The following is a 12,999-nucleotide window of genomic DNA, read 5'->3' on the forward strand; positions in this document are numbered from 1 at the left end:
CTGTTTGTGGGAGGTTGCTGTGTGCAAAACAATTTTCACATTTCCAACATGACAACAGTGACTACACTTCAAAAGAACTTCATTAGCTATAAAACACTTTGTAACATTCTCTGGTTGTACAATGAGCTATGCAAATACACATTATTCTTTTTAAATAAACAGTAATTTTCCCATAATTGTATTCTTAAATATTATTCCAGTTCAAGATTAGTAGATTTAAAATAGGAACAGTTTTTGATATAACCCATACCTAGCTGAGAGCATAGTAAATGATGTAGACCATTCAGCCTCACATTTACCCACATCTGGATTAAAGGTAGGAATTCACATCTCCCGTACTCTTACCTAATAAATGTCCATTAATCCCAGTCTTGAAACATTTCACCAAACTTCCAATAGCCTGCATGTCGAAAGTGCTTCCCGATTTCACTGCTGAAAGGATTAGACCTGAATCTTAAGTTTATGTTTTGCCTGAATTGCCTCACCAGAAGAAACAGCATCTTTACACGCATCCTATTCAATCCATTTATAATTTGACTCCTGAAAAGTGAACATGAGAGGTTTCAGAATTCTGGTCAGCTATCAATTACCCCATATCTTACATTGTACTGTGAATAATGATCAAGGGGCATGTGGACAACTACAATTTGTAGTAAAGGTTTAGTCACTAAGCTTAAGAGAAATGTTTAGTTTGTACCTGAAATCATTTTATTTATTTGGAAGATGAAACATACTAAATAAGCACGCTAACTCAATTTCTAAAAAACTGTAGATGAAGTAAGAATGAATTGTATCATTGGGATCAAATAAAAGACAAATAATTTTTATTAGTGTTTTTTATTGGAATACACAAGACAACAAATATTTATATGTTGGCATGCTTAATGAATATTTTATTTTACTGGTTTATAAAAATAAAATACAAAATAATTTTAGAACACAACATAAAACACTGTACAAGGCTTTGATATGATACAAATCAAAGAACTTAAATAATTACAACTTTATGTACACCCTACCTTCAAACAATGTATGCCATTTTGTTCAATGTACTCTACAGTTGAAATGTGCCAGACCATTTGATACTCATTGCTGCTTTTGTAAATTTTTGTATTGACTCTAAGGTGGGCTCCATTAAACAACCTCTTGCCCAGCAAAATTGTTAGTATAAAAGGTGTTAAATCCTTTATTTCCCCTTCAAGTTGTCCAAAGGCAACAATGCAAATTAGATGTGATTTAGGATGGGAAATCTCATTCTATTTAACCACAAATAATAAGTAGAACCATTATATAGAACCTTTAACAGTTTACAAATTATTCTTTAGCTTCAGAGTTGAGAAACTTGTTTGTTATTTGACCATAGCTAAGCTTTTTGCATATGTAGCCACATCGCACATATTTGAACAATCTCTTTCAGGGAAAGAGGTTTGACAAGGTGTATGGAGCCCACTTTTCAGTCTCATTTCTAAAACAAAATGGGCATTATGCTAGATAATCCCAAAAGCAGTTAAGCTAGAAGCCTAATAGAACTGAAGGAATCGCAATTAAAAAAGGAACTTCGGGCTGCAAGCAGTTTTTGCAAAAACCCTTTCGCACCTTCAATGAAACCGTTTACTAATGTCATGGCCAATAAGTCTTCCTGTGCACACAATTTGTAAGTGAGCCCCATAAGGCTAGAAGAGGTCAGCAACTTTATAATCGCTCCTTCCCTTTCTCAACTGTTAACATAAAATACAAAGTTCGAAATGACTTTAGATTAACTTTTAATTAATGCATGCATAAAGCTTTACTGACCCATTTTTGAACTTACTACATTGATACTAATTTACATATTATACCATGAGCAGAGATTAGAATAATATTCAGCTAATATGAGCATTAGTAATCTAGAGTCACTTCAATTGACAGGTTTGAGAAGTGCAGTAATTCCCTTTCAGAAAATATGCATGATTTTGCACTAACCATTGGAATTCAGCAGAAGTGACATTATTTTGTGACCTTGCATAAACATCTCCAAACTTAGTTAAAGCTGCTAGAATCCCCCTGTTTTGATCAAGTCCATTTCTTTCCACTTTGTTAAAGCTAGATTCTTAAAATTCCCAGTTTTGATAACACTTATACTATTAAATAATACAGTAACTTTTAAAAATCTTTATTTTGGGAAGAAATCTAATGCAGTGCAAGGCAGACACAGGAAACTGGTACAGACTTACTGTTAGGGCAAAATCCCAAAATCCGCAGCTTTAAAAAAGTGCATGCTGGATGTTTAAGAGTCAGATGACTATTGGGCAATCAATAGAAACAGCAATTTGGATAACATTGTTTTTGAGTGTTTCTTTGTCGCCTTTACAGTACAGTTGCAAAAGGAAAAAAAAATCCGATTTGTTCTACTTCCAATCCTGACATCTTTCACATTTAAAACCTCTGTACAGTTATAGACGTGCACACTCGGTTTCTCACTTTACAATGGTTCAGAATCATTTCATTTTTTAAAGTTCAATTCGGGAGTGCGTATTTCCCCAATCCTGACATTAAGGTTTTGCATGCCAGGAAGAAAATGTAAAGCAACAGCATTCAGGCACGCAAAATCAATCTTACACCCTGTAGCCAATAAAGTCTAATCCTTAGGGAAACAATAAATACATACATATACTGTACGACATGCAGTTATCAATAGCATCTATAATACAATAATATACAAACCATAAAACAGGACTTCAATTTCTTTAAGCATTCAAAACAGTTGTTGAAAGGTTATAAATTACCCAGCATGTTACATTACAGTTGGAAAATATTACACACATTAAATAATTTACCCACCCAAGGAAAGCTTGAAAAAAAGTGATAGCTGATGTGATTTCCATTTAATAATCAGGCTTCAAGTGACAAATGTGTCTTGTAGGAAACTCCCACTTACTTAACTCAGAGTTTCTTGCCTTGGCAGCAAAATAATACATAGATAAAATACATTAATATTTTTAGTCAGGCACATGGCAATCAAATGCTGATCGGTAATAGTTTACACATAATGATATGTGTAGGAAGTAATATAAATCTTTATTTTCTTTAGGAACTATCACTCCAAAATCAATTACTCATTGATTTTTCTCTTCTTTTGGTGATTACTTATTTGGATGATGTCTGTTATCACAGTGGTTGCAAGGATTATAGTTAGTAAACATTTAAAGGAGAGCTTTCCTTATTATTACGAAAAGACGTCCACAGCTATGGACTGCTATGTATTGCAGTTCTTCCCAAACTTTTTCCTGTGGCCTCATTTTGTGGTTTGAATATTGTTGTGAGAGAGTGGGGTCGATTACAGCAAGATAGAGCTATCCTAACTCCGTCAGATTTCCACCTGCTGCCTCAGAGATCGCGGTTTCAATATTTCAGCTCACAGCCGCACTTGGGGTCCCAACTTTGGGAAGACCAAGTCAGTGTATTTTATTGGGACTGGACCAAGTCACAATTTCATTTAAACTTTAGGGAAAGAGTGGAAGAAAACAATTGAGGCTTCTTTATTCCCCTCCAACCTCTCACTCATTTCATGCCTGTTTTCAAAGTATTAGCATCTTACACCCTTTTAAAGGAGGTAATTAAAGATTTTGCCTTCTGATTCCATAGGGCAATGCAAATCTAGGAAAACTAACCTACCAGTATCAGTTGTCAATTCTCTGCAACAGACACACACGCTCCAGTCCTTCAACTATTTTGAGTTCAACTACTCTCTATGAACTCTGAATCAATTAGTTAATTAAATTAGATTTTATTTATATCTGGACACACTGTACATTAAAAAAAAAACACAGTTGACAAATGTGTAAAAAGATGGCAAAAATATTATATTAATTTTGGTGTCCGAAAATGCTACAGCAGCCTTTCTTCTATTTATGAACTTCTGAGATCTAAAATGGCACAAGAACAAGTCAAGTCATAAATTTTGGAGAACGGTGTATACATTGAAAAAGGTGGAAGTATTAGACTAGTATTTCCTACTCAAATAGCTCAAGGCAGCAGAAGCCAAAAAAAAACCTAGCAGCACTCTTGCACAGCGTATGACCGTAAGTGTACTGTGCTATCAATCAATTTTAGTTTTACTGATAGCTTTCCTAGTTTATACAAAGCAGCACCTGTCCAACACTTGGATCCAAAATGGCATTTAAGCTACTGTCCAGTAAAGGAAAGATAACAGCAGATTTTCTTTTAGTAAAGACTAAATAACATGCAACAAGGAGGTGAAGAAGGGGAAAGAGATACTTGCACAAATTGTTACTATCTGCTGAGTTTACTGGACACTTTGCCATCTCTGCCTGAGCATTTTCCTTTTGTGGATTTGCTTTGACACAAATGATGAGGACTGCCAGGTCCCTTCAAGCTATTTTTGCCCTGTTTACCACAGCCGTGGTCCTGCAGGAAACTTCTTCGGGAGGGCGAGGACCCAGAGTAACTGGGAGGGGAGCGACTCCTGGCAAAGTGTGGCGAAGAGCTCCTCTGGTCTGTATATGGGCGTCCACGTGAAGGGGAGGAACTGGCAGTGCGTGGCAATGATGTGCTCCGTGGTGATGCGCTAGGGCTTCGACGGGGGATCACTGGGCTTTTTGGCGGAGTTTTGGGGCTACGGGGTGACTGTGGACTTTTGGACTGTGGGGAGCTCCTAGTCTTTTGCGATCCATTTTGTAAGATTTGAGCCAGGTGCGTTAGCAGGTCAGAATCAGAGCTACCACTTCCAACTACTCTGTATCGTCGTAACCTGAAAAAAATAAAGTGGAAAATATATATTAGAGTGCAATTCATGGAGCACAAAAGATGTTTCAAGTACACTTATAAATTTGTTATATTATTGATTGTGGACAGCTTTCTTCCCACAGCAGAGATTGCAAGTACAGCACTCAGATGCCATCTTTAAGATGAGCCATTAGACTCAGGAATTGCTTTCTACCTGAAGTGAGGATGGAGTTTGGCCCTGAAATTTGTTACTCTAGGATTAAAAATTGGTCAACAGAGTTCTCATCAGTTTTGTTTTCCTGACGGTTGTTCATCTCCCAATCAAAACACTCAGAGTCAGATTCATAATGCATGGAGACAGACTCTTTGGTCCTTGCCAACTAGATAACATTAATTAATCTAGTCGCATTTACCAGTACGAGGCTCACATCCCTCTAAACCCTTCTCTTATTCATATAACAATCACCAGCCAGGAGTGTTCCCTCCCAGTCAGGGAATACTTCAATGATTCAGAGACATTCAGGCTCAGACCTTCAGGTGACCATCCTCCAAGGCAAACTTCGGGACAGGCAGCAACGTTAAGTGACCGACTAAAGGTTGGTAGCTAAGTTCGGTACCCACGGGGATGGCCTCAACGGGGACCCTGGGTTCATGTCACACTACAGATGACCCCACTGCACTATACACTCTTTCACACGCAAACAAACACAGAACCTCTCTCACACACAAGCTCTCTCTCATACGCTCACACAAGCACCCTCTCACAGACTTATACCCATTTTTTACACACACACACATTCTCTCTCTCACACACAGACACACACCCCCACACGCACACTCTCGTCTCGCCTGCACACGCATACAAACAAGTTGGTGGGGTGAATTTGTACTTGCAGAATTACATTTTAGTTTGCTCAAAAACTGCATAAATCCAAGATGCTGTAAATTCCACTTTACAAATTGAATCAGTCTGACCTAACATTGGAACACATACAGACTTTAACCTCACACCTTCAATGCATTATCTGAGCTGAGATGGCACCTATTGTTAAAGCTATCTTGAGAATGCAACTTTTTCAAGTTCTGGGATTTACATACGAAGGAACGGAAACTAACATGATCATTTCAAAAGATGAAAGATTTAAGCTAAATTTGTTTAATATTATATTCCATGACATTGCAATCCTGTTGCAATAAATTCTGTGTATTATGATTCTGCTCCTCAACCACCTGAAGAAGCACTGCTTCGAACTTTTGGACTTTCCTATTCTGGATACTCCTATTCTCCATTTACTCCATGATTTTATAAACTTCTATAAAGTCATTTCTCAGCCTCTGACAGTTCAGGTAAGATAGTCCCAGTCTATTCAGCCTCTCCCTATACCTCGAACTCTCCAACCCTGGCAACATCCTTGCAGATCATTTCTGAACCCTTTTAAGTTTCCTTCTTATAGCAGGGAGATCTGAACGCAGTATTCCAAAGGTGTCCGAACCAATATCCTACACAGCCACAACTTGACATCCCAACTTCTATACTCAATGCGCTGACTAACAAATGCAAGTTTACCAAGTCAAGAGTGTGTTGCTGGAAAAGCACAGCAGGTCAGGTAGCATCGAGAAGCAGGAGAATTGACGTTTTGGGCCAGAGCCAAGTACCTTCTTAATCACCCTGCTTATCAGGGACTCCACTTTCAAGGAACAATGAACCTGCACCCATAGGTCTCTTTGTCAGCAACACTCCCCAGGACCTTACCATTAAGGTGTTTATGTCCTATCCTAATGTGCCCTACCAAAACACAGCACCTCACATTTATCTAAATTAAACTCCATCTGCCACTCCTTGATCCATACCTCATTGTAGTCTGAGGTAATCTTCTTCGCTGTCACTACACCACCAACTTTGGCGTCATCTGCAAACTTACTAATCATACCTTCTATATTCACATCAAAATCATTTACATAAATGACAAAAAGGAGTGGACCTAGCACTGAGCATTGCAGCAAACCACTGGTCATTGGCACCCAGTCTGAAAAGCAATCCTCCACCTCCACTTTCCTACTTTAGTGACAATGCAGTCACTTTTAAAAGGTTATTTATGCTTGGATTTTTTTTCTCTCAAGAGAGGTGTCAAAATGTCTACTTTACAATGGCAGAGGAGTGGCCAGATCCCCCGTTCACGTTTTTTCTAGTTTGGTTTAGTTGTAACAGTAAGGAGCTGCTAGTTTAGCTGTAGTAGAGAAGCTGCTGCAGTGCAGAGAATGGTTCCAAACTTCGTCAGATGGTTCCTGGCTGACTTTCTCTCTGAAATCTCTCCTCACTGTAAGCACCTGTGTTTGAATTTCCCTTTCACCATGTGGTCTGTTTATGGAATGCTATAGAAATTGGAACAAACCAACTGCGTTAGGGGATTCTCTAGTCCGAGGTATAGGCAGACGTTTCTGTGGCCAGCAGCAAAAAATCAGAATGGTGTGCTGCTTCCCTGATGCCAGGATCAAGGATGTCTCAGAGAGGGTGCAGAATGTTCTCACGGTGGAGAGGGGCCAGCAAGAGGTCATTGTCCACATTGGAACCAACGACATAGGAAGGGTAAAGGTTGAGAGTCTGAAGGGTGATTAGAGAGAGTTAGGCAGGAACTTAAAAAGGAGGTCCTCTAGAGTAGTAATATCCAAATTGCTCCCAGTGCTACGAGCTAGTGAGGGCAGGAATAAAAGGATACAGTAGATGAATGCATGGCTGAGGTGCTGGTGTATGGAAGAAGGATTCACATTTTTGTATCACTGGAATCTCTTTCAGGGTAGAAGTGATCTGTATAAGGACAGATTGCACCTAAATTGGATCGGGACTAATATACTGGCAGGGAAATTTGCTGGAGCTGCTCGGGAGGATTTAAACTAGTAAGGTGGGGGGGGGGGGGGAGGGGGGGCCCAGGGAGGTAGTGAGGAAAGAGGTCAATCTGAGACTGATACAGTTGAGAACAGAAGCAAGTTGGGCAGGCAGGGACAAAGCAGAGAACAAGGTCGGACTAATGAATTAAACTGCATTTATTTCAATGCAAGGGGCCTAACAGGGAAGGCAGATGAACTCAGGGCATGGTAAAGGACATGGGACTGGGATATCATAGCAATTACAGAAACATGGCTCAGGGATGGGCAGGACTGGCAGCTTAATGGTCCAGGATGCAAATGCTACAGGAAGGATAGATAGGGAGGCAAGGAAGGAGGGGGAGTGGCGTTTTAGACAAGGGATAGCATTACAGCTATGCTGAGGGAGGATATATCCAGGGAATTTATTTGGGTGGAACTGAGAAATAAGAAAGGGATGATCACCTTATTGGGATTGTATTATAGACAGAGGGAAATTGAGAAACAAAATGTGTAAGGAGATCTCAGGTATCTGTAAGAATAATAGGGTGATTATGGTCGGGGATTTTAACTTTCCAAACATAGACTGGGACTGCCATAGTGTTAAGGGTTTAGATGGAAGGGAATTTGTTAAGTGTGCACAAGACAATTTTCTGATTCCATATGTGGATGTACCTACTAGAGAAGGTGCAAAGCTTGACCTACTCTTGGAAAATAAGGCAGGGCAGGTGACGGAGGTGTCAGTGGGGGAGCACTTTGGGGCCAGCGACCATAATCCTATTAGATTTAAAATAGTGATGGAAAAGGATAGACGAGATCTAAAAGTTGAAGTTCTAAATTGGAGTATTAGGCAATAACTTTCAAAAGATGATTGGGAGCAGATGTTCGCAGGTAAAGGGATGGCTGGAAATTGGGAAGCCTTCAGAAATGAGATAATGAGAATCCAGAGAAAGTATATTCTTGTCAGGATGAAAGGAAAGGCTGGTATGTATAGGGAATGCTGGATGACTAAAGAAATTGAGGGTTTGGTTAAGAAAAAGAAGGAAGCATATGTAAGGTATAGACAGGATCGATCGAGTGAATCCTTAGAAGAGTATAAAGGCAGTAGGAGTATACTCAAGAGGGAAAGCAGGTGGGCGAAATGGGGACATGAGATAGCTTTGGCAAATAGAATTAAAGAGAATCCAAAGGGCTTTTGCAAATACGTTAAGGACAAAAGGGTAACTAGGGAGAAAATAGGGCCCCTCAAAGATCAGCAAGGCGGTCTTTGTTGGAGCCACAGAAAATGGGAGAGATACTAAACTAAACAAAGTAATTTGCATCAGTATTTGCTGTGGAAAAGGATATAGAAAACATAGACTGTAGGGAAATAGATGGTGACATCTTGCAAAATGTCCAGATTACAGAGGATGAAGTGTTGCATGTCTTGAAACGGTTAAAGGTGGATAAATCCCCAGGACCTGATCAAGTGTACCCGAGAACTCTGTGAGAAGCTAGAGAAATGATTTCTGGGCCTCTTGCTGAGATATTTGTATCATCGATAGTCACAGGTGAGGTGCCGGAAGACTGGAGGTTGGTTAACGTGGTGCCACTGTTTAAGAAGGGCAGTAAGGACTAGCCAGGGAACTATAGACTGGTGAGCCTGACCTCGGTGGTGGGCAAGTTGTTGGAGGGAATCCGGAGGGACAGGATATACATGTATTTGGAAAGGCAAGGACTGATTAGGGATAGTCAACATGGCTTTGTGCGTGGGAAATCATGTCTCACAAACTTGATTGAGTTTTTTGAGGGAGTAACAAAGAGGATTGATGAGGGCAGAGTGGTGGATGTGATCTATATGGAATTCAGTAAGGCGTTCGACAAGGTTCCCCATGGGAGACTGATTAGCAAGGTTAGATCACATGGAATACAGGGAGAACGAGCCATTTGGATACAGAACTGGCTCAAAGGTAGAAGACAGAGGGTGGTGGTGAGGGTTGTTTTTCAGACTGGAGGCCTGTGACCAGTGGAGTGCCACAAGGATTGGTGCTGGGCCCTCTACTTTTTGTCATTTACATAAATGATTTGGATGCGAGCATAAGAGGTACAGTTAGTAAGTTTGCAGATGACACCAAAATTGGAGGTGTAGTGGACAGCGAAGAGGTTTATCTCAGATTACACAGGATCTTGACCAGCTGGGCCAATGGGCAGAGAAGTGGCAGATGGAGTTTAATTCAGCTAAATGAGAGGTTCTGCATTTTGCTGATTTAATAATTCCAGTTTGGATTCAGGGTTGTTGAACTCCAAGGCAGTGAGTGGTAGGTCTTTCGTTCCGAGTGATTATTTCAGCTGGTTTAAGCAATGCTTGAAGTAATGGCTCTTTCAGTCACAAAGAGTCTTCTTGGGCTGGATGAAGTGACTCTGGGGTTTTACAAAAACGTGAGCAAGGCAAAGCTCTTGAAATTGGCAGACAAGTTGGAGGGGAGGTTGCCTTCATTTGGGAGAAAAGGGGAAGTAATTACAGCATTTGCTCAGCATTTAAATCTGTTGGAACTGCCATTGGAATCTTTGGAAAAGGCTAGAATTCAATTGCCAATGAAGCTGCTTGAAATGAGATGGAAATGAAACAGTTTGAATTACCTTTAAAAGCAGAGGGAAGAGAAAAAGAACAAATCGCCCTAGTAGAACAAAAAGAAAAAGAAAAAGGACAGAATGGCTTGAGTAGAACAATAAAGAAAAAGGAGAGGAAGGCTCTAGCAGAAGAAAGGGATAAAGAGAGGAAAGGAAGAAAAAGAGAGAGTTTGAACTTCAGAAATTGGCACATAGGAAAGTTGGCTTAAAAGGATGAAGGTGAGGGTAAGAGGGAGACTTAGTGAGGATAGTGAGGATGAGCAAACCCATCATAGCTGAAGGCCTGGTGGGGATATGTTTAAATATATCCAAGCACGTGGCGAGTGACCACATGGGTTTTGTTGATCTCAACAAAGCTGGTAGATAGAGCTACTGAGGTATGCGCATCAGTATCACAGGAGGTATCTGGGCAGTACGAGGAGCTGAAGAAAGCCATCTTAAGTGCATATGAACTTGTGCTGGAATCCTACAGACAATGTTTCAAGCATCTGAGGAGGGACCCAGGTCAAGTTTGAAAGGATCAAACAAAGCAATTTTGATAGGTGAATAAGGGCATTAAAACAAAATCAAACATATGGCGCTCTGAGAAAGACGATTATTTTGGAGAAGTTCAAAAATTTACTTCATGAAATAGTGAGAACTCATGTGGAAGAGCAGAGAGTTAAAATGGCAAGATTAGCAGCTGAAATGGCTGATGATTATGAGTTGGTTTATAAATCAAAGTTTGGCTTCCAACATCAATCTGTGAGGGATAAAAATTGGGGAAGGAGAAATACTCACGTGGTAAAGGAAAAGTAGATCTTGGTGAAGGTCTGAATGATAACTTACCACATGGTAAAGAGGACCCCATGAAGGGGAAAGGCAAGTTAAAAAGCTCCTGTGTTTTCACAATGAAGTAGGCCACTTGAAGTTCAAATGTAGGAAGACAAATGGGAAGACAAATGTAGGAAAACAGGATAACCAGTGAATTTTGTTGAAGTGGTAAAGGAAAGGACAGTGGACGCTGAAAAGCTGCACCAGAGTGTACAACCTGGTCAGAAGTTGGTTAAGGAGGTGGTGCCGGATCTTCTTAAACTATTTACTCGCAATGGCAATGTTTACTCACATTGGTCAGGAGGAGCAGGTAAAGAAGTTACAGTATTAAGACACACAGGATCATGTCAATCTTTGATGCTAAGAGAGGAGGAGATATGTAACTCAGAAGGACTATTGCCAGAAAAAGTGCTTGTACATGCAATTCATGGTGGGACAAGAAGTGCTCAGTCATGCAGTGAGGTTAGAATGTCCAGTGAAAAGTGAAGCCATGGTAGGATTACTGGAGGAACTCTTGGTTCCAGGAATACAATTTGTCCGTGCTAACAATATCACTGGGTCACAGGTAGGAGTGTTGCCTACTGTGATTGAAAAACCAGTGGAAAATCAGGCAAATGAGGTATTATAGGAAGTATATCCTGGGATTTTTCCTGACTGTGTGGTAAACAAGCTCACGTAGTCACCAGTTGGGAACAGGAGGATAAATCAAGGAATACAGATAAGAAAGTTGAAGTAGAATTATCAGAAACCATGTCTGATCAAATGGTTGTGACAAAACAGAAACAGGTGGAGGACAAAGTGGATAGTTTTAGCTCAGAGAAATTAGTGTCGAGAGTGTGGTGCTGCCAGTCAGGCAGCATTTGAGAGCAGGAGAATCAACGTTTAGGGCATAAGCCCTTCATCAAGAATAAGGCTTGTGGGCCGGGCGGATGAGAGATAAATGGGACATGGTGGGGGGCAGCTGAGAAGGTCCCCGGTGCTGAAGCAGCACAACACTCTCGGCTCTGATCTCCAGCATCTGCAGTCCTCACTCTCTCCTCCGCTCAGAGAAATTAACCGAGTTACAACAGAAAGATGAAAAACTGAAGCAATTCTAACAAAAAGCACACACAGAAGAAGAATCTGAGTTTATCCCTGAATGCTACTATCTTAAAAATGAAGTTTTGAACAGGAAATGGAGACCATCACATATTCAGGCAGATGAGAATTGGGCAGAAGTTCATTAAGCTGTATTACCAGTGGGTTACAGAAAGGTGGCGTCACATCTAGTACATTAATTACCAGTAGGAGATCATTTAGGGGTCAGAAAAGCTCAAGTTAAATAAAAAAAAATCATTTTTACTGGCCTGGACTGCACAAGGATGTCAGTGAGTTTTGTCAGACATGTCATACATGTCAGGTAAGTGGAAAAACACAAGCAGTAATAAAACCCACACCTTTAATACCCATTCCTGCATTTGAGGAATTTTTTTACAAGAGTCTTAATTGATTGCATAGGACCCCTACCTACGACAAAAAACAGAAAACTGTATTTGTTAACAATAATGGATGCGTCCACTGGATTTCCATGAGGCCATTCCTTTACACAATATCACAGCTAAAAGGACTGTACAAGAGTTACTCAAATTTTTCACGAGATATGGACTACCCACTGAGATACAATCAGATCAAGGGTCAAATTTTACATCGAAATTATTCAAGGAAGTTATGAACGGCTTAGGAATAACAATTCAAACCCACTTCATATCATCAAGAATTGCACAGAGCACCAGAAAGGTGGTATCAGACATTAAAGACAATGTTAAGTGCTTATAGTCAAGACTATCCAGATGATTGGAATAAAGGAATTCCATTTGTATTTGTTGTCATGAGTGATGCACCAAATGAATCAACCAAATTCAATCCATTTGAATTAGTTTTTGGGCATGAAGTGAGAGGACCACTAAAATTGATCAAGGAAAAATTGTTGAGTCGGAATTCAGAGACCAC

General features: G+C 40.1%; 1 protein-coding gene across 2 annotated transcripts in view; it reads right to left on the reverse strand.

Annotated features, from left to right (window-relative positions):
• Positions 1-813: 813 nt before the first annotated feature.
• The window catches only part of ttbk2a (tau tubulin kinase 2a), a 306,526-nt gene continuing 294,340 nt past the window's right edge, over positions 814-12,999 (reverse strand). For both annotated transcript variants that reach the window (XM_043698390.2, XM_043698389.2), the window contains one exon: positions 814-4,750. In XM_043698390.2, the coding sequence (XP_043554325.2) occupies positions 4,273-4,750 (478 nt within the window). In that variant the 3' untranslated portion in view covers positions 814-4,272. The remainder of the gene's footprint in view (positions 4,751-12,999) is intronic.

Source organism: Chiloscyllium plagiosum, unplaced genomic scaffold (genome assembly GCF_037043375.1).
Source record: "Chiloscyllium plagiosum isolate Xiang-an unplaced genomic scaffold, Cpla_swu_hap1 HiC_scaffold_8, whole genome shotgun sequence".
Taxonomy (NCBI): Eukaryota; Metazoa; Chordata; class Chondrichthyes; order Orectolobiformes; family Hemiscylliidae; genus Chiloscyllium; species Chiloscyllium plagiosum.